The following is a 21893-nucleotide window of genomic DNA, read 5'->3' as shown; positions in this document are numbered from 1 at the left end:
GAATACTTGTGATTCATGTATATGGACACAAATATTACATTCTTTTCTTGTCACTCAGCACGAAAACAATGCCGGTGGGAAATCATTTGAATCATTTTTCCACAAGCAAATGAAACATATCCACCGTGGCTCGCCGATGGTCAGAGCTAGTGACTATGGCTTAAACAAACACAGGACTTTCCACAAGAACAGAGCTTTACACTGCATGTTTTTGTTAAGTAACATATTCGTGACGGTTTTCCTCAGACTTTGTTTGCTCTGTTGCCTCAACCAAACTTGATTCTGTTGCCTAAACCTAACAGCGCTCTTTTATATATATATATATATATATATATATATATATATATATATATATATATATATATATATATATATATACTTTATTGAAGAATATGCACAATATATATATACATATATATATATATATATATATATATATATATATATATATATATATATATATATATATGTGTGTGTGTGTACGTGTATATGTATGTATATATTTATTTTATTTTTTCTTTATTTCGAAATAATTATCTGATTTAATTGATAATAATAATTTAGGATAGGAATATATAAGCATGTTTTGCTTCTACCTGCTTCTGTTTTGTATATTAAATAGAATATTGTATTGTAGTGATTGACTGAATAAAACACACAAACAAACAAACAAAACAATATGACATACAAGGATCAGCAAAGTATTTTCATTTTTTGTGTATGTGTTCATCAGTTTACAATAGCAAGGAAGAACATAACAGGAAAGTAAAGCAAACAAACCAAAAATAAAGTAAAAAATAAGAGGAAATACAAATTATAATATAAGTAAAACATATAAATCAAAATAATGAATCAAAACCCACCCACACACACGTCCTATACGCTTGTTCACATAGAGTTTGTGTAATACAGTATTGTAAAACTATAGTTAGGTAGTTAGGTTTGGTTACAGTTAATCAGCCAGATAAGGGAAGGACAGAGGACCAGACGGGTCTCATTCAGACGGCGCTTTTATTGCGTAATGTTGGTCCGACTGACTTGTTGCAGGTGCGAAAGATACAGACAAATAAAACGCATTAGTTAGAAAGCCGTGCTGAGTGAAACAAATGGTGTCCTTGTACAAGAATCCCTGTATTCAAATGTCTCAGACTGCAGGCAGAATGAAGCAGCGGCTGAGTTTCCACGTGTTGTGTGGCTACACGAACTGCCATCACCAGCTCCACTCCCTGTCTGATTTACAGTCAAACGTTAATCAGGCACATGCACACAGTGCGGTGTACCTCTTTTACACCCTGTCCACAGGCCCACGCACACACTTTCACAATCACAACCCTCCACCTTAGTGCTGCCTCTCCCTCTTCGCTGTGCCTCTCTTTCCCAGCCAGCCAGATATCCAGAGAGTTCACAATCCAATCAGATGTAAAAATGTTGCCAGGTCTGGTGTGAACACTTTCTCAAGGTGCTCTCCGTGTTTCCTTTAAGATCCAGATGCGTCTCGGGAGTTTTCACACAGCAAGAAACATCTGGCGCGCTTTCTGCGAGAGGCGTTGTGTCGTTATATGCCACACGACAGACACCATAAAGTGTAGGTGGGAACATGACAGTAATATATGACAGGTGTGTGACATTAAAATGAATTCACAACTTTTGAACGTTTAATTAACCTCCACCTTTCCGTTATCGTAAACATATTCGACTTTTTCAATAAATTCTAAAGTCTCAAAACTAAGCATGCACAAATCTTGGCACACGTGCACCTGCCAAACTCTTCTTCTCATCTAATCACTCTGCTGCTTCACCGCTACCCTTTGCTGCCATGACGTAGTGACGTAATGTCTCTAAATCTGCGGCCTTTCGGACCATATGTATCACTCTTATTATATTATTGTCAAATAGTATCTGACCTCAGTCTTTACCAAATACCACATGCAAATCTGGTGGGTCGGTGTAAGTGGTTCAGAACTACATAAACGGTTGGTCAGCTGCGGAGGGCATTGGAGGAAGCCACAAATTTGGGGGTAGAGTATGGGGGACCACAGCAAGTAAACACTGTAATTTAAAGCATCATCCGCGGCGGTTGGATCATGCAGCCTGTTGCGTTTAGAAACCAACCAATATTGGATGGGCTTCACATTTTGCCAGTGCTGCCAAACTGAAACTCATCTCCATTAAACAAGGGAATCGGACCATTGGCAGAGTATAAGGCTGGAAGGATCATAATGGTTTGAACATCTCTGGAACGCCTTTTGTAAATTGTTGTAAATACAGTCTCGCCGGTGGTTGCTTTTCTCAAACATTTACTGCAGTAGCCTTAAGCAAATCCCCCTCTGAGCTTCAATATTAACACTGCTTTCAAACCACAGAGTAAGTTTCATGGTTTTCTCAATTTCATGTTATTATTTATATTTAATGTAACATGCAATGACTTTGCAACATCAATGTTATAATGTACTGGGTGTGCAGCAAACAGGGTGCCTCATTCAAATTTAACAACAGTACAGTATCAGTGTCTCCATATTGAATGTTAAACATAAGAAAACACTACCTGCAGTGTGAAGTCATTGTCCAACCCAAAAAACACCAAGCTTGCTATGCTGAATGGAAATGTACCTTCATTTTGCATCAGGGGGCCATCAAACCCCAACTAACCTTCTTCCCTTGCCAGCCTCATTTCAACTTTAACACTTTTAATGGTCTTCACGGTGCTGCACACTGTCCAGGTAAAGGATATTTTAAACGAATAACTGAGTCTTAAGGACACTTTAAAATAATTGGTTCATGCCTAGGACAGTAAATCTCTCATATCCTCATCAATGTAAATGCTTTACACTCATCCAACCTCACTCTCTCCTCTTTATAGAGCCATTTGTCAGAAGAGGGAGGGATTCCTCCTGCATACCTTCAACTTTCAGTGTTTCTGCACCAAGGGAAGGCAAGACAAACAGGAAAATATAGGCAAAGGATGTGAGCGCTGCTTGCCTGGAGCCAAACCAGAGAGGCGGTTAATCATAACCCCTGAGCCGAAACTGAATTCACCACACCTATCAAAACCCATTTAGGATCAGAGGCCAGAGGTCCAACCATTTACTATCTGTGAGCTCCCCCTTTCTTTCTCTAATCCTTTTCTTTCAGGGGAAGAAAACAGATAAGTGAAAGCCAAATACACATGGCTAATCCCCGGCGTCTGTCCAAAAAGGAAATTATTATATTTGAAGTTATGAAAGTGCTTCCTGAAGTGAAGGAAATGCACAGGATTTTTAGGCCTGTGACTTGATCTAAGAAAAACATAAGCAGACGCATGCTGGCAGAAAGACAAATATATAACCCTCCACAACCTTCTCTTTCTCTTCCTAGCTCAGTCCCTCCATGTGTGTTGTGATTTACAGTATATCTCAAAGCAGAAAGAATTTCTTACAAAAAAAAAGCAAAAAGTGGTGGAAAACTCTAAAAGGTCCTTCTGGCCAGAGACGTGAAGGGAGGAAATTGCATTGATTTAAGCTCAGCTTCTTTTGGCATCTGTCCGCCTTCTTCATTTTTTCTTTCCTGAAGTGAGGGCGTTTGTTCCACAGCCGCCGGTTTAGATACAGTCATCTAAGATGTTTTTCTTTGTCTGTCATTATATCCACAGTAAGCTGAGTGGCAGCATCTTGATGCTTAATGACGGAAACTATAAACTTCTCTACAGTCAGATTTTCTTTTGTGAAGAAGCCCGAGCAGATTTACAATAGCTGCTTTTATTCATAAATGACGTACAACATTCAATACAATGCACAATGTGTACAATGAAGATGAAGACCATGCTTTCTTTGCAGTATTCTTCTGAAAACTCGAAAAGGCATATAGACGGTGTAGTAATATACAGTTATATGGATCATATACTGTATATCTATCCTCACTGTCCAGTCAATGTCATCTGGGATTAAAGCCCCTTTTGACCATTTTACATAATTCTCGACATTTTTATCTCCAATATACTTTTGAAAATAACGAACAGGATTCATTTTGTCAGCTTTAGCCATAATTAATCGATGTGCTGAGCCTTCAGTTAACTAAACTGACATTTTAAGTTTTGTCTTATTGACTGAAAGAACATTTTTGTTTCGTTTCAATGGACAAAAACACAACAACATTTTTTTTTTATCCTGATTAAGTCATCAAACCATTTGTCGACAAAGACGTGGTTTTCCCAAAGGAACTTGAACTGAACATGAAATGGCAGGCTGTGTTTGTTGTTTTCAAACTTCAATTTCCATACATTTGGAAAGAGAATATTTTGAATGTCCTAACGTATAAGACCAGCTATGAGCGAGACAAGCGGCTACCACCTCGTAGACTTTAAGCCAGAAGACAATCTTCCACATAAAATGCTGTGCGTTGTAATAATCAGCCCATTTCACAAATAGACTACATTTCAAAATTGACGGGACTTGACTATGAAATGTTGCTGTGTCCATGCTCTCCTCTAAGGTTATGTTTTCCTTGTTTCCAGTTTTCACTTCTTTCACTTCTATTTTATATATTCTCCTGTGTGTTTCCTGCATGTGAGATTACCTACCCGCCCTGAATGTTTTCACCTGACCTTCGTTATCACCCTCTTTTCATTTATTATGCGCTCCTCTCGGTCTGTGCCGGTGTTGAATACCTTTGCCTTATTCTGGACTGCTTCCCTGTGTACTGAACCCTTGCTGCAAAGTCAATATTTCCATTCTACTTGTGTTTTCTAGTCTTGCATTTGAGTTCATCCATTGTCTGTTTGCCCCGGTGTTACAACGGTGTGTTGCAATGATATTGTGTTGATGGTGTGGTGTGTTGGTACCAGGGAGGCACACAGGACAAGAAAGGTACCTAATACCTGGACATTAAATACACAAAACAACACCACATCCTCCCTGGAAGCAGTTTTATTGCACCTCCTCGTCTGAAGCCTAAATTTACATCTCTGACGTTTCCCCCTGTTTGTCTCCTTGTTTTCACAGCTCTGGAATGCGCTGGACAACACAAGCCTGATTCCTTTCTACAGCGTGAGCTTCAGTTTAGGACGATTGATGGCCGCTTCCCCGCTGATTTCACATAGCATCAGCCTGCTTCCCCGCCGTCTCTGAGGTAATCGTCTATTTCCCCGGTGGCGTTCAAGAGACGCCCCGCCGGGCTTGTTTCACCACGGCGAGCATATACCCTTATTAATCATAGCCGCGCATTGAAGCATTATCTCTTTTTGTGTCTGCACCACACGCAGGTTACATAAAGGCAACGCCCGTGAAAACCACTGAGCTTTAAGATAGCAGTGCATTGATTTTAAATGCTGGTAAACAAAGACACAACAGCCAAGAGTTGTTCCACTTGAGCGACATCCTGTCTGCTTATCTCTCTGCTCTCTCTGAAGGTTGTAATGTAATTATTGATGTAAAGTAATCATGTATCATAGGAGATATGAATATACAAACAAATATGAATTATTCTACATTCCAATATGTGTGTGTGTGTGTGTGTGTGTGTGTGTGTCCCAGCTCATTAGGAACATTTAGGTTTTCTGCATATTTCAGCTGTTATCCCGCCCACTTTAACATGGTCTGTCCCGGGTGAAACCTGAGCCTGCTGTTGTTACAACATGGCATCTTTTCACATATTGGAACAGTTAGGGTTAGGGTTCTGACCCCCGTGACCTCTTGACTTCACCACGCAGCCTCGAAGAGATGCCTTGTCACGGGTGCCAAAGGAGAGGCCGGGGGGTGAAGTGAGGTTGGACATCCAGAGGGTTGGATGTGTCACCGGTCCAACAGACATGCTGGACTTACAGATTAGCATACGCACTTATGCAACCGCTGAAAGCTGTGCATGATGTAGCCCCGGGTGTGCTGTGCTCAGGATTGGTTGGTTAGCTCTATTCGACACCTTATGCCAATCTTTGATGGGGCCAAACACATTCCCTCCGGTTTGCAGTGGCGTGATAGAAGGGGCTGTATCGCAAAAGCAGCAGCCTGGTTTGTCAGAAGTTGGGTGCAAAAGAAAGACCGTTCTTCCCCCTCTCACCTCTGCTCATGCCCCATTTTCTACCACTGCAGAAGCAAACACACAAACTCTTTAAGTGACAAGTTTCTTTGCTGCAGCCTAAATATGTCATTAAAGCACAGAGAGCGATGGGGGAAGGAAAGGCACAGAGCTACACAGTTTTCAGTGTGGGAGATCATACAGGGGATGAGAGACTGTTTCAGGTCTTTCCAAGCTGTCGTTTTGAGCCATAAATGAAAGCAAAACAACAGTGTGTGAGCCAGCCGAGTCAGTGGAGGCTCAAGGACTTCGTACTTTGAGTCTCAGTTTCATATCAAGCCAACAACACTTCCCAACCTAACTCCTCGAGTTGTGCCTTCCAGCCATCCATTTTTCTCTCCAGATCCAACCTACTTCCCTGCATGTCACCCTGCTGAGCGGTGCTCAGACTCCTTTCCAGTCATTTTTGCTTCTGTCCTTTACGCTCTCATTTCTGCTCTATTTCCTTTTCCTGAGAAAATTTCCCATCACTCACTGAGGAGGAGAAAAAAAAAGAAACAACTGCTCTCTTTACCGCTCTTCGCCTCCGTCTCTCGGTCCATTTTCTTTACATTTCCTGCTCCTTTCCTCTCCCTCTCGTTTTCTGTCTGCCTCCTCTGCTCCACTTATGCATCCCAGCAGTCTAGATTTCCTTTCCTCAGGTTATGATAGTTAGACTGTGAAATCACCCGGGCCTCACACCCCTCCCTTCATCCCCGTGTCCTTCTTTCCCCTTCCACTCCCTAACATCTTTCTCTCCCTCCTCTGATCCCCTCCCTTCTTTCACTACTTATAGCCAATCTTTAATATTTATGGCCTCAAAGCTTGAGAAGTGGGTGGAGGCACGGGACTTTACCGCACCGTGTTGTCAGTGACCAAGCGAGGTACGGCGGTTGCACTAGAAGGTTGAGGCTGTGAAGCGGCAGCCCTGTAGAGCAGAACAGAGGCTACCCCAATCTCCTCCAAGCCCCCATACTGAAGTGATTAGGCCACAGGAAGCTGAACCTGACATTGCTGACACTAGGCCCCCCCACCACATCCTGCCCCAACATCCACCCACACCACACGACACCACCTCTCTACGCTGACACCCGACTCAGCGTGGCAACCACACGGCTGATTTACATGTTCTGATATTGTTCCAGAGTATGGAAGGGAAGAGGATTCAGGACACTCAAGAGAGTGGGGGGAGAGAAAAAAAGTCAAGAAGAAACCTGAGATCAGTGGAAAAAGGGGGGGAAAATGCATGTGGCGACTGGCTCTTTTATTGTTTCCTTGTCTCATGATGTGTTGGCAGATACAAACAGGAAAGAGCAATGCAACCTGCCAATTTCAAGCCTATTAAGTGTAAGTGGGATAACTACTGCAGGTGCTTTATTTTGGCTGCTGGGATCACCTGGATCAAGAGATCTGTGACAGTATGTTGTTATTCATAATGTCAAACCTTCAACAAGGATTTAGATGTGGCTGAACTGCACTCAATTATCGCACAATTGTGTTTTTCTTACATATCTAAATAAAAACCGGAGAGGAATTGACGTTTTCATAAAAATTGCTCCTTGCCTTCTCCCCACATGAAGTGAAAGCATGCACAAATTGATTTTTTTTTCTTCTCCCCTACACGATATAGTATCATTGGAAATACAAGATGCCCTAAAAGTGAATGGCAGTTTGGTTTGAGCACGCACTATTAAAAAAACCTTTGTGAAAGAGCACTACTGCCCTCTTGTGATTGGGGTGAAAAGGGCAGAATTGAGAATTGATTTAACCTTGACGAGAGAAACTTTAGCCCGATTATGGAATAAAGATGTGGAACTCACTCACAAGAATAAATCATATCCAAACCGATGCTTTTTCTCATTTCTTTAATCTACATAGCTTCTTAAATCAACAGCAGTTCACGAGACACATTGGGTTCTGAAGGCACATTGGGCTTTTTCTATTTACATATGAGGGTAAAAAGAAAAATATTGTTTGCATTCTGCAACATATATTCATAAAATCAAACAATTAAAATGTAAACTGTATCTCCCCTGATCATCTCAGGTCCATAACATATTCTATTACATTCAGGTTAAAATAGGCACATTTAGGCATAGACCTATTCTGGTTCTTTCATGAGTATTCAGCAAATCCAAACCTGTATCCTGTACCTCCAGTTAAGTCTTACTTCTCATTGCATTTGTTCTCTCTCTGTCTCCCTCATACTCTCTTGCACCAATCAAAATGTGTGTTTTTTCTGTTTTTTTAAGTAGTGATTGCTCTCTGTTTGACTCCCGTCTCCGGTGAAAGTGTTTCATTTCACTAATGCAGAAGTGAAACCGTCTCACTGAATACTCTGGGGGCCGTGGAAATAATCAAAACACTGCGAGAACCAGCCAGGAATACAAACTCCAGTTAAGAACAAAGGAAATGGAAATCAATGGCAGGATATGTAGATTTTTTTGACAGCTTGACACGTAAATAATCTTTTGGGAGTTTGCCCTCTGTTGCCTTTGCCAGGTTAAAATAACAACTGAGCAGGGAAATATCAAATGTAGAACGCTATAGAAAGGGCACAGCATCACACCTACTTAGTTTTGTGTGAAGGTATTCCAAAACAATCAATAAAGAATGTACTGCATCGCAAGCAAGGATGAATCGCCGAAGGCATGGTCATATCTATGAATGCGCGGCTTCTAACCTCAGGAATTCATTTAAAGATATATCATTGAAAAGCTGCACTTTATATCTTATGAGCAGTTGTATGTGTCGGTTTGTCGACACTTGAGCAGCTTGAGGAAAGCCTCCATCTTATGGGCGTCTTTCTTGAAGCAGCTGAGTAAGGTGTAGTCTCGCATCACAGATTCCAGCATCTCCGGCTGCACGTCATTCTGGAGGAGGCCTTGCTCGCTGTGGTTTATGGTCAACGCCCCCTCGCCCAACATCTGCACGGCAACATTCGGAAACACGACGAAAGGATTAACGCAAAACAAGACCAAGGTAAAAGGCGTGTTTTGTTTAGGTTTTAAAGTGTGTGTTTAGTTGAATAACAGCAATCCAAGAAAATGGGATTCGACCCACCTTCTTGATGAGGGCCACCACGCCTTCCTGCAGACTGTTCAGTTTCTCAGACACCCACTTGGTCTTGTTGAGGAGCATTTCAGGAGCGGCATCGTAGCGGTCCAGCGAGGTCTGCAGATAGACCAGAGGCTCGATCCATGACTGGACCAGCATCAGCACCGAGTGGAGCAGCCATTTGTCCTGCAGGGCACAAAGGTGACGTATTAATGAGAACTGAATAAAGATAATAAAAAAGAATGCACTACAACACATGACAGAGCTACAGTAGAACTGACTCTTCTCTATTCATGTCTTTGTGGGAACATTTATGACTTTAATTAATAGCAGCCATGTGCCCTTCACAATTATTCTACGATAGTAATGAAAAGAAGTGATCCAAAAAGACAGATGAGCTCAATAAAAGCATGGTTTTTGATCAAGGGCTCGACAGCTACAAAGCATTCAGCAACAACAGTGGGTTGAAATGTCATGGGTGAAGCAGTTGAGCCTGCTTAAATTCCTCGAAGCATAAGCAGACTCCAAAGCAAGTGCAAATCACCACCGTACAAATGGCCATTAAACCGGAGAACAGGCAATATTTCAGCCGAAAGGGCAGAGGATAAATTATTAGCAGTATATGCAGTACATGCAGTTTCAAAGATCACATTTACCATTATGGCGATGACATAACTTTCAACCAGCATTTTCAATATCGCTACAATTTAGTCCTTAAAGATATTGTTTTTGTCATACATACTTGGCCTTTGTTAATTGAAGGAGGATTATTGTGCAACTTGCCATTAACCAGATTACACTTCACATTAGCCTTTCGCTAAGTGGTTCGATCTAGTTTCCACACTACTGATGAAACTGACATTTGGCCTGAAAGGTCACGCCTCGTTGGACAGCTTTCATAACCTCAGTTGGCACGGACGAAAGAAGAATGTTTTACAAGCAAGTACATTTAAAAGATTTGAGGACCTTTCATTGTAATTAGAGCAAACGACTCATCATCCAGTAGCTGGGGGGAGGGGGAGCTTCAGAAGGAGTGTGAGGTACAGCGCAAACTACGCATCGTTATTAAAACAGAACGCTCGGGCTCTGCAGCTTCAAAGTGGTTTGTGAGCAGACCCATGTATGCATTAACGTCACCCAAACAGCTGCAAACACACATGCACATGCACGAGAATGATCAACTCCACTCAGATGCAAACAGACAGCCACACAAACACTAATCCATAGACACAAGCAACCTCCTTTACTTGTATATTTCCTTTGCTCAGACAAGGAAACTGCCTCACATATACCCACTGGCATTTAAAAAAAAGAGGAGCTGCACACACACGCACACACTGTCATTGTTAACAGATTATGATCAAAGCCCTTGCAAATTGAAATTAAAAAAAAAATTCTCGTCGCCATCAGCGGCCCTGTACTCACAGATATCTGTTGGATTTCGTTCCTGGAGCTGGGGATGGGTAAGGTGTTGGTGATGCACGCATAGCCACCTTGGTTCCTCTGGACCTGCAATGGCAGCGGGATGAACATATCCTCCTATAAAGCAAACAAGAATGGTGGGAAAAGAAAAAACATGAAATACACACGCCCGTAAAGTGCACTCCCGGCCGTACATATTTCTGTTACAGTGCTTACTGACCCATTTATCCTCAACCCTCATGAAGGTTAAGCATCTAGAATTCAGAAACGCGTTTGCTTTAGTGTACTCTCCAAATTCATAACTAACGGTCATAAGCAGTATGCTCAAATGGTTGCACTCTTGTCCTAACCCTTGTAAAGAAAAAACAACAGCTTCAGGCAAACAGCACTTCAGTTGATTTCTCGAATTGTTTTGAAAACCTTCAGTTCTCACAGTTACAGAACAACAAGAACACACAAAAAGACAGGGAAACAATGACAACCGCTTCACCGATCTCGGCCACTGGAGATACGGCGGAGATTCATTTTGTTCGGCGGCGTGTTCTCGTCTGGAGACCGCATGCGGCGTCTCCTCAGTAACAAGTCCTACATCATCCCATTTCAAAGACCATTTTGGAGCTGGAGCCACAGAGTGAAGGGGATTCAACAGGCTGCAAAACCTGTGCTCTCGCTGCGGCGGTATATCATTATCACATTCGTGTTACTCCACTGTAGGCCTGCTTCTTCAAAAAAACATCTTTGGTTCAGAGGAGAGATGGGAGATTACTTTGAAGCCTGGCAGCGAGGCGATGATCATGTCAGAATCAAAAGCAAATAACACAAGAGTAGCTAACAGAAAGTGTCAGCGCTTTTGGTCCAGCGTATTGTGACAAAGGCCAACCAAAAGTAATTTTGTTCCCATTGTATAATGCATTCCAAGTGTTGCTAGATGGCATGCTATAGATTTAGTAATTTGGTAATTATAACTGCTGAGCAATGCATTTTTTATAGAGTTTTTAGAGTTGACATGTGAAAAAACAAAATAATTCCATTACTCTTTGGATGCCTCCATTTTTTACCAACACAAAAAAATACATTGTTGGTAGCATCATTACAGCATTGCTTTTCAAAATTCCGATTCCACATTCCATAAAGGTTTTTTTCAAAAAAAATTATCACGCTCAACTGAAGAATAATATGATAGACTTTCTCAGATTGCATTTCAGTTGAATCCCCTCTTTTTAGGCCTATAATGAAAACATGTTCCCAAGTGATGCTCAGTGTGAAGAGTGATTCAGTTTCTCCTGAGGCGCACACACACACACACACACACACACACACACACACACACACACACACACACACACACACACACACTAAATATATGCCTTTATGGCAAAATGTAAAAATACAATTCTCTCCATTCAACACACACGGTTCATTTTAGCCTAGTGGACGGTGTTACTCACATACAAAGCGCACGATTCTTCTGAGACACGGTAGATGAGTTCAGCATGCTGGATGACTCGTTCTAGAAGTTTCTCTTGGGAGATGGAAGGGCAGCGGGAGAGGCCACTCTGCTCTTCCCTGCAGTCTAGCGGGATGCTTAAGGTGAGCAGGTTAGGCCAGAGCAATACAGCCCACGCACCCCACAGCATGACTGAAGACAAATACATGAATACTGGTTTATCAAATACTCACACAAATATGCACAAAACACCAAAACCCTGATCATACATGTCTTCATTGTTAGCTATAGAATTTATCTTCTTTTTTTTATCAATCTGATTTTCTAAATAAACTGGTGTAATTTATGTCTGTTAATATAATTACAAAACCAGCAGAAAGACTTCGGTCTTCAACTGTGATGTACTACCTGACACAAGGTGCATTCTGGGAGTCTCCAGGTCCTTCTTTGCTCCTCTATCCCGCCGACTTTCTTTATAAAGCCTGAGCAGGCCATGAATTAAGGAAAAGGAGATTTTTGTTTTGCGTAGGTTCTTGTAAAAGGATACTTGGTCTTTCAAAAGCAATGCATTTCTCATCTAATGCATAATACCAAGATGGTAACTATAGTCAGGCATGGTAGGCCTACATATTCATTGTTCCCGATTTCAAGTAACGAACTGGAGGTTTCTTCCAAATATATTTGACTACATGAAATCTGGATCAGCCGATTTAAAAAAAGAAATCCAAACAAATGTTTTCTACATTTCTATTACACCAGCATCCTGATACCGTTGGCCACGAACGAAGACTGAGACTGATTAGATTTTTTGAACAAAAGCTCAAAAAAAGGAACAGGCAGAAAAATCCCTCCTTTCAGCTGAGGTAAGTATGTAATGTCGATTTAAACATGAAGGGCAGAGGAGGCTGCAGAAAAGACAGCGAAGAACTGTAATAGACACAATAAAAAGGGGCTGAATGAATGGGATTGGGAAAATCACGGAGATCTAACAAAACCCCTCAAATCTTCTTTTTTTATTTTGACATTCATATTCAATTCTGCTCAGAAAACCACGGGTGTGCTAGAGGAGCTCAACCCAGAAGCTACGGGTTTCCAATTGTAATGACTGTTTAGCAGTCATAGAAGGAAGAACATGTTTAGTAGTAATCCATGGCTGCTTGAAACAGACTCCATTATTAAATGCTCCATTTCCCCACTGCACTACTTATTTAATCTGTCCTTGTGCAAGTGTAATCAAATTGAAAGATTAACGGGGATGAATTGTCTGGTGATAAATCCACCCATTTATATAAAATAAGATAAATAATATTGTATCCCTAAATGTGTTTTTGTATTTTTTTACATGGACCAATACAATGAAGAGGCGGACAACCGTCAAGAGGCTCAGATGTTTATTTCCTGAGTGAAGCATGTTTAAGGATAAGCGAAAAGCAGACTGTAGAGCAGAGCGTGGCAGCTGATGCGTGTCTTGTTACTGAAGAGATAGCTTCAGCCCACCTTCAAGACACCTGAAGCCTCGTGTCACATATGCCAACCTTTTCCACATTAATGTTCTCTTCTTATCACCTTTCGTTTAATCCTCCACTTCCTTCCTTCTTCTTCCCTCATTGGTGGCGAAGCAGATTTTCAAAAGGTAAGCGCACATCTAAAAAACAACAACATCTTGATAAATCCTTTTATATGAAATGGGAATGTATTTTGGTAAATTTAGAAAACATCCAAATGAACGTGAGAGGACCATAGTTATGATATTTTTGCTCAATCTAATCCGATTTGGATCTTCCAAAAAAAGGATTTGTGGCCCAACCTTTTACGGGTTTAAACCCATGTATTGTATCAATTCACATTTCAGGTAATTAATGTCAGTGTAAGCATGACTTGTGCCTCCACATTTTTTTAACACTGCTTTTTTACAAACATCAAAGGAGGCCGAGCATGAAAATAAACCAAAACCATAAAAGAGCGTCTGCAATCACCAGTATTCTAATGTTGTGGTGTTAATGAATGGTGTTCCAGTCTCTACACAGGCTGATACAGGGTGGTCCAGTATCAGTATATATACACACACACACACACACACACACATATACATATATATATATATATATATATATATATATATATATATAGATAGATAGATAGATAGATAGATAGATAGATAGATAGACATGGGATGACCTTCAAACTGAAGATTGGTCTGAACCCATCAAGCAAACAGACACACCATCATCAAAATTTAACAAAATATATTTAATTTAACCAAATTAAACCACATTAAACTTCATCCTTTGCTCAAGTAGACATTACTCCACTGTCTTTACATAGACAATAGTTGTTTGCTGCCATATTAATGCTGTGTGTGTTGAAAACAGCTCCTTTAAAGCAACATACTCAAGCAAACAAACAGTGGTCTTCAGGGAGAAGCAGAGAACGGCAGCAGCAGGCAGAGAGGGAGACTCCACGTAGCAGCCAGGGCGTCATGTCTATTTCTTTCTCTTTCTCGTGGGCAGGTCTGAGACGCAAGGAGAGGAGGCAAAGACATGGATTTGAGGAGACAAGTTAGCATATTGAAAAGCACTCATAGACTGGAAACACTGGGACCAGCACTTAAAAAGTAAACATCCCTCAGAACAGTATCAAGTAGAGGGATCAGTGGAGCGTGTCATTTTACAATGTCAAAAGTACTCCAGAGAGCGAGAAACATTGAAGAGGGAAATCAGAACGCTGAGTCTAATATGAGATGATATCAGCAATATTAATCATATTTTACATCAGGTTAGGGAGTTTATTCCAATATCTGAAAGAAACTTGGATAGACAAGATAATGTAGTGGTCAGTGAGTGGGGCTGCTTTGTATATTTGTTTGGAAAAGCTTACACTAGTCCACACTCCAACGTAGTATAGTGGACGACAGTGCAGTCAACGCTGGCTGCCACCTGCCTTAAAACACAAGAAGAAGTAGAAGTAGAAGTAGAAGAAGAAGAAGAAGAAGAAGAAGAAACATTGGGCCCTGGTGACCCCCTGCCACCAGGTGAAAAGCTTCATACTGACCAAGGGAAAAAAAGAAATACAAATCTGTACTGGGCCTTCTTTAAAACTACATGAACATGTGGACCAGCTCATTTTCAGCACGGCATTGATCCAAAGCATACACGTTGTAATACACGCCCAGGATTCATGCACAGGTGCATGCTGGGTGTGGTAAAATGCAGAATGCCGCGCAATAGATATTCCAGCAGTGACTTCCGGGGACTTTTCGCCTTTTTAGTGAGAGGGATGTGAGGTCTTTCTGCTGTATTTGACAAGATGCCTGCAGAGCCTCGTTCGGCGTGATATGTTTGAACGCTGCGAGGCCGAGTGTGGACTGGTCATACTGGGACAAAGAGGCTGCGCGTGGAACCTGGAGAAGATGGAGGACGACTACCGATGAGTCGCGACAACAACACACTCTTTGGGAGGCCGTCGTCCACGTGTGTGTGTGTGTGTGCGTGCGCTCAGCAGCACGTTGAGCATAAACTGTGCAGCGACCACTTTGCTTGGCTCTTGGCTGCCGCCGCTGCGGAGTTTCAAATTGTTTAAACATCTGTGTTCTCTGCTTGTGTGATGTTTTATTCTGCTGTTGATTCTACTGACTCCTTAAATCTGTTCGTTCTGTTGCACCTGCCGCGGTGTCCTCTTGTTATTGTGTCATTTGTTTGCTCTTCTTCGCTGGTTGTGAAATTGATAATTGTATGCTTCAGATGCAGAGCGCCGTTTATAGAAAAGGATTAGGCCTATTTTAGGCTAGTTTAGAGACGTCTGTGGTGCGAGTGTTAATGCACTATATTGTGTTGCCTGATAATGTTGTGTTATATAATAGGTCTATCATACAACATCATTAGATTATTGTGTTGTGAATGCAGCATTGAGGAGTGTGTGAATATTCAATTCAGTTTATTTTATATAGCCCCAAATCACAAATTAAAATGCGCAATCTGTACAAATAACATCCTGTCCCGGGACCTCACATCAGGAAAAACTCCCCAAATAAAAATAGTAAAAACCCTTTCACAGGGAAAACAGGAAGAACCCTTCAGGAGAGCAACAGAGGAGGATGACTCTCCCCGGATGGACAGAAGCAATAGATGTCATGTGACCAGAATGAACAACGTAACAGAGTTACAACACATTACATCAATATGACTGAAATTAAATAAATTGCACTCCGCCGCATTAAAAAATCCCTTCAAAATAAAAGCACAGGATTTTTTATTTTTTTTTTGCCCATGTAAAATGACCGTCCTGACGGACTGAAAACGGGTCCGCGAATGACTGAAAATGGGTCTGTGATTTCATGGCTTTAAAACCGTCACGCCTTGAGTTTGACACCAGTGGTCTAAAGTATTTGCAAAATCAATTAAAAAAAAAAAAAAAACACAAACTTCGAATCCAGGCAAAGAGCCGCATGCGGCTCGGAAGCCGCGGGTTGGCCAGGCCTGACATAGGACATGGAGACAGTTCCTATCAAGTGTAAATACAAACAGAATCAATATTCAAGAAACACGTTGTACAACAGTCTCCGATATACCGGGGCAGAGGCCGGGCAAGAACATCGTGATCGGGGACAGAAGGCTGAGTCGTTTACCGAGGCAAGGCGGAGAAGTCCAAACAGTCGGCGGGTAAACTCTGGAAAGTTGGGCATAATGCGGAGAATGATGTGGCAGTGAGTGTGTGTGTGAGACTGGGGTCTAAATACTAAAGGAGGTGGAGTGGGCAGGTGAGTGATTGCGCTGACAGGTGGGTGTGACTAACAGGTGCACTGAATTAACTGATGAGGTGAGTGGGAGTGGCAGGAGAGAAGGGAAGCTGAACTGTGACATTGATGAATGCAAACTGTGCGTACATGATTTTTCATGACAATTGTCAATTATTAAACAATTGTCAATGCCTTGTCACCTGAGGGTCGTACTGTCACTGAAATATATATTTCTGTCGATGACTGCAACGTGAGTGACACTTTAAATAGATGGGGATATTGTGAGCCTATGTAAAAACATTTACCAAAGCGAGAACAATTCTAAATACTAGAAAATTGGTGAATGTGGCATGTTCTCCAAAATCAATTGTGTAAGAACAAAGGTACGAGTGGTACTTGCACGAGGCCCATTGTCTACTGCATGTATTACAAGTTTTCCGAGCTTTCCTTCAAGTCATAAATCCTTAGGAGAATCATAGTTATTTATATATGTTTTATCTCAGAAACTCCTGGAAGCTTATTATATAATCCCCTCTGCAATACTTACGCCCCATCAATGCAGCGTTGACAAGCATATTCTACGATAACCATTTTCTCCCTTTTGCTTTAATTGTATTTTTATTTCATATCATGCACTATTTTTTTTTTCATACGGCGCTAATTTTGAGGTGACAATCATCGGCAGTTCCTACATATCAGTGCTACCTTTTTACATTTTGTTGTTTTACTGTTTCATTTGCACCTACAAGGTGTGTTTACCCGTGGGCACAGCCGCTTTGCTATTTTGAAACCTCATTTGATTCCTGAAGCAATTTCCGGTTTGGAATCTAAGGTGAGAATTGTAGCACCAAAGTGACTTGCAAAGATATGCATTAATGAAAATACATGAAATGGAGTGTATTGGCACCAAAGCCTTGTTTCTATTTGTAGAAACAAGTCCCCATATAATATCATATCTGGCACCTATAGTTGTGTATTATCTTAATATCAAAACAGTCCATCTGTGGGGGGGAAAAAAACCCAACAAATAAGAGAGAGTTGGAGTATGAAATGAGATGAATAACTTAAATAGACAACATGTATTTTAGTCTTAAATCTGAAACAACAAGGAGCGGTGATGCAGCATGGAATCCGACAGACTTTGAACAGAAGTTATTGCCTTTGCATTAAACTGTGCCCTAGATTCCACAAACTACAAAGTGCTGCAATATTTATGATTCTCAGTATAATTGAAAAGGGTTCACCATCCGCTATACCTCAATCCTCTTTTAATTTGTCTAGTCTGATTTTTCTTTCAACTTCCACCACGGTAGGCTTTTGCTGAACACACTGTGCGTGTTGCTTTGTCCGAAGCAGAGTTTCACGCATTCCACATCGCAAAGGATCTTTTCATGTCCATTGTAGAATTTCTCTGGAGCATCGAACCCAGACCTGTAACCTTGAAGCTGCCGCTGCTTGCTTTACAGGACCGAACCACAATGTTGTGTCTACTGTTCTCTCTCCACGGGTCATCAAGATGCACAATGTGCTTGAATGGTAATTCATGCCTCGAATAGATTCAATGTGTTGTAGTATGTATATCTATAAATAAACCATAGTATATGACTTGTACTAAGTTGAACATTTGTCACACCTATTGTACATTTATAAAATAGTTTTTTTGTTTTGTTCTGGACAAGACAGTTAAGGGAAATATGTCTCAGTGGTTGAAAATATATTTCCTCCCCATGTAAAGAGCATGATTACATGCCATGTCTGTCCTGCTATATCTATGACTGCAAGAGTAAATGCCCACTCTATCCCCTCATGCAGTATATTGGGAAGAGAACTCACATGAATCACTCCGGTCCCAAGGGACTTCTCATGCTTGCTGATGGTTGATTGGCAGCTCCTCAATAGGGATATATTGCTCCTTTCTTGGATGATATAAAAGTTTCGTGTGTGGGTGTTTGTGCTTGAGATGCAAAATATAACTGGTTCATGTTTTTTAAAGGTTGAGAAGAAAAGGCGAACGCAATGTCATGGGTATAATTATATTTACATAAAGGATAGATTTATTTATGCAAACCATATCGGTGGGCAGGATAGAGTGGAAGGAAAAATAATGACATGAACACCATGAACACCATCACTGGATATTTGCCATAATATACAACATGAATACTGACATTTATTTTGGAATTGTTCCAGACGATATTTTTTTTACCTCATGTTCTTTTCTACGTTATCATTTTATTTATATTCCATGTTGTTTTTCAGCTTCTGGCATTATTCTACATCTACAACTACCTTGAAAATTAGATTTGAATCATCATGGGTCTTACCTGATAAAATAAACATTATAAATTGCAGCATGTTTTGCACAACCATTTTTCTTTTTTGTTTGTCTATATTCCAGACTCCTTCTTTATGGCTTGGTATTTACGATAGCTTCAATAAGGGCACTGACACATGGACTAGTTTTTAATTCACCTCAGTGTTTTTCCATGTGTGTGCCTAGTATTTTATACAATTTGTGTGCAACAGTCAGTATTGTGCATAACAGTAATAACAATAAGATTGCTAAGAACTAGGCACTATGGCATACAGCCTTGTTTTTTTATGTGCAATAACGTAACCTCTCGTGGCATTAAAACATAATACAATATTGTTTTCTTCTTCTAAGGCTTCAAAGGAACGGGACAATTGTGTATTCAAGTCAGCTCTCACCCACACTGGACAACCAGCACGGTTGTCCTTTTTTGTCTGGATTGATCATTTATTATCATATTCATTTTTATGAGCTGAATCATAAAAACAAAAACAGTTGGATGATTAGCTTCAAGTATGTTCCATGGCTATATTACTTCTTCATAAAATAAGAGCAATTAAGAATACAGCTTTTTTTTTATGGAAAAAAAAGGTTATAATATTGTAACCATAGTTCTATAAACACAGGAAGAGCCCCCTATTGGACTCCATGGGCAGTAATCTCAATGTCCAATCACAAGTGTGGACATGTAAAGCGGTCATTGCATACAGTAATTAATATCTTTCTGAAAACAAAAAGTCTTTGCACTTTAGTTTTTACAAAAATATAATATTTTTTATTTAGAAAGAAGAACACAGACATGGGATATTCTCGGTCCTGCTGTCATCTGTCCTCTTTCCTCCTCCTCACCGTCTGCAGGTAACCATGGCAGATGGAGGAGCGGCTGCTTTGTTTACAACAACAAACTAAGAGAAACAGTTTACATGTTCATGCTTGTTGAACAGATGCATTGATAAAGTATTGGCTTTTTTTTAATGAGGAATGTTTTATCAAACTTACAGTAACGGGAATGAACAATTTCTAACTTTTAATGGCAGTAATTAGACTGAAAAAAGACCTACAATTGACTAATGAATTATACAATAATTCTAGCTTCAGATTAAAGTAGACAGCATGACAGACATTTAAGAACTTGTCAAAGTATACGATGCAATTACTTTCTTTCTTTTTCATAGCAACAAACACTATTGTTGTCACATATTGACAAATACAGTATATGAGGACTCACTCAATTATTGTTACAATGAAGAGTTGAAAGTGCACAGCCTGCATCTTAAATAGTACAGTAGTTTATACCAATTTTGTGTGAAAAGGGTTGGTGGGTGTTTGCATTGGATTGAGCCTTTAAGCATTCTACAACCCCTTTTTAGATGACACATTTGCCTAATCCTTGAATCTTTTCTAGATTGAACATTTGGATCAATTGTAATACACAGAAGCATTCAAGACTGCATGTTGAGAACACAACTAATGCGCTTGCTTACAATAACAGAGTAACATGTATCTGAGGAGGATGAGGAGGATGGACACACAAAGGGATTTGAGGCAATTTAAAGGTAATTTTGAATTTGTTTAAAACGGGATTTGTTTTTTATCTATAGTAGTCGCGTACATAATGATGCACTATCATTTCAAAAATTAGCGCAAGAGTAAGCTATATCGATATGTTTGCACATTTCCCGCCCCTTTTTTTAATTATTTTTTTAGGATTTTGCACCACAGCAAATGTACTTTGACCTATGCTAAACTAATAGTTGAAGTCCACATTCACATTTTTCTCTTTGATTCCTGCGGGTTGACAGAAAACCACTCTCCCATCAGAGGCAGGGCACTGGAGAGTTGCAGATGACAGTTCTTGGCTGATCCATTACCACTTTGCCCCGGGCTTAATTATCATCTCCCTCCAGTAGCATGCAACATTCCCTCCTTCGAACGCAATCTTGCACTAACTTCTCAATCTGGTTGCAGCAGGAGCAGCACTTCTGTTTCTTTTGCATTTACAATCCCCTCCCTCTGGGGCTCCTGGCGGAGCACACCTGCATGCATAAAAACAACAATTAGAGAGTGATCACGATGATCAGTGGTGATGAATTCAGCTTTGGAGTTTGTTATTTCCCACTGGGATTTGGTGGCAGTGCAGAAGGAGAAGTAGCGACTGAAGCATGCCTGTCTTGCCACGATGCCACGTGTCATTTTTTGACAAGTCTCTGGGATAAAGAAAGCAGGCATAAAGCTTTAAATCAAATTGGTCACACAGCCTTGCCAATCACTGTGGACAACATATGCAGGCTCACAACCAAGGTGAAGCGGCTGTTACGTGTCTCCGCGGTGAGCAATCTCCCTCTGCTCTGAACTGGAAATGAAACTGTTACACACCCACACCTATTGAGCGAGGGATTTGCGTGGGCCGAGGTACAACTATACTCGATCGCCACTGTGGGAGAAGCTTTGGCTTTGCCCTTCTTCAAAGTGAGATTTACAAAAAGGAAATGCTTGGCTAGGTTTATTCAAAAGAAGCTCCCGATGGTGGGAAGACAAAAGGTACTTCACACTATCCTCCCTGGGGCACATGTACTCCAAAGCTCCACTTCTTCGCTTTACTCCTTATTCTAAGTACATGTTCCCCCCCCTAGAGTGCACTGCACTCTCTCCTGCTCCCGGTTCTCTTGCTCAATCTTTTACCTTTTTTATTTTTTTCTCCTTTATTCTTTGTGTACCTACCCACGTTTCTCTAACTTAATTTCACCTGTCTTATCCCCGTACACCCCGTTGTCTCTCGTCTGCATCGCTCTCCTCTACTCCTTCACATCTCCGCTCTCACCTCTAAGTTTCTCTCTTTACCTCCTGCCTTCTCCTCTCTCTGCTTACTTTCTCCCCCTCTCTGTCTGCCTGTT

General features: G+C 40.9%; 1 protein-coding gene across 1 annotated transcript; it reads right to left on the bottom strand.

Annotated features, from left to right (window-relative positions):
- Positions 1-8759: 8759 nt before the first annotated feature.
- Positions 8760-12161, bottom strand: smtla (somatolactin alpha; the record flags this gene model as incomplete). Its single annotated transcript, XM_079224894.1, has 4 exons — positions 8760-8954; positions 9091-9270; positions 10510-10623; positions 11955-12161. 4 exons carry the CDS (start codon positions 12159-12161, stop codon positions 8760-8762), a joined length of 696 nt encoding a protein of 231 aa, XP_079081020.1.
- Between the last annotated feature and the right edge of the window lie 9732 nt (positions 12162-21893).

Source organism: Taurulus bubalis, assembly GCF_910589615.1.
Source record: "Taurulus bubalis genome assembly, chromosome: 10".
Taxonomy (NCBI): Eukaryota; Metazoa; Chordata; class Actinopteri; order Perciformes; family Cottidae; genus Taurulus; species Taurulus bubalis.
Note: the sequence above shows the minus strand (reverse complement) of the source record. Positions and strands in the feature narration are given on the sequence as shown.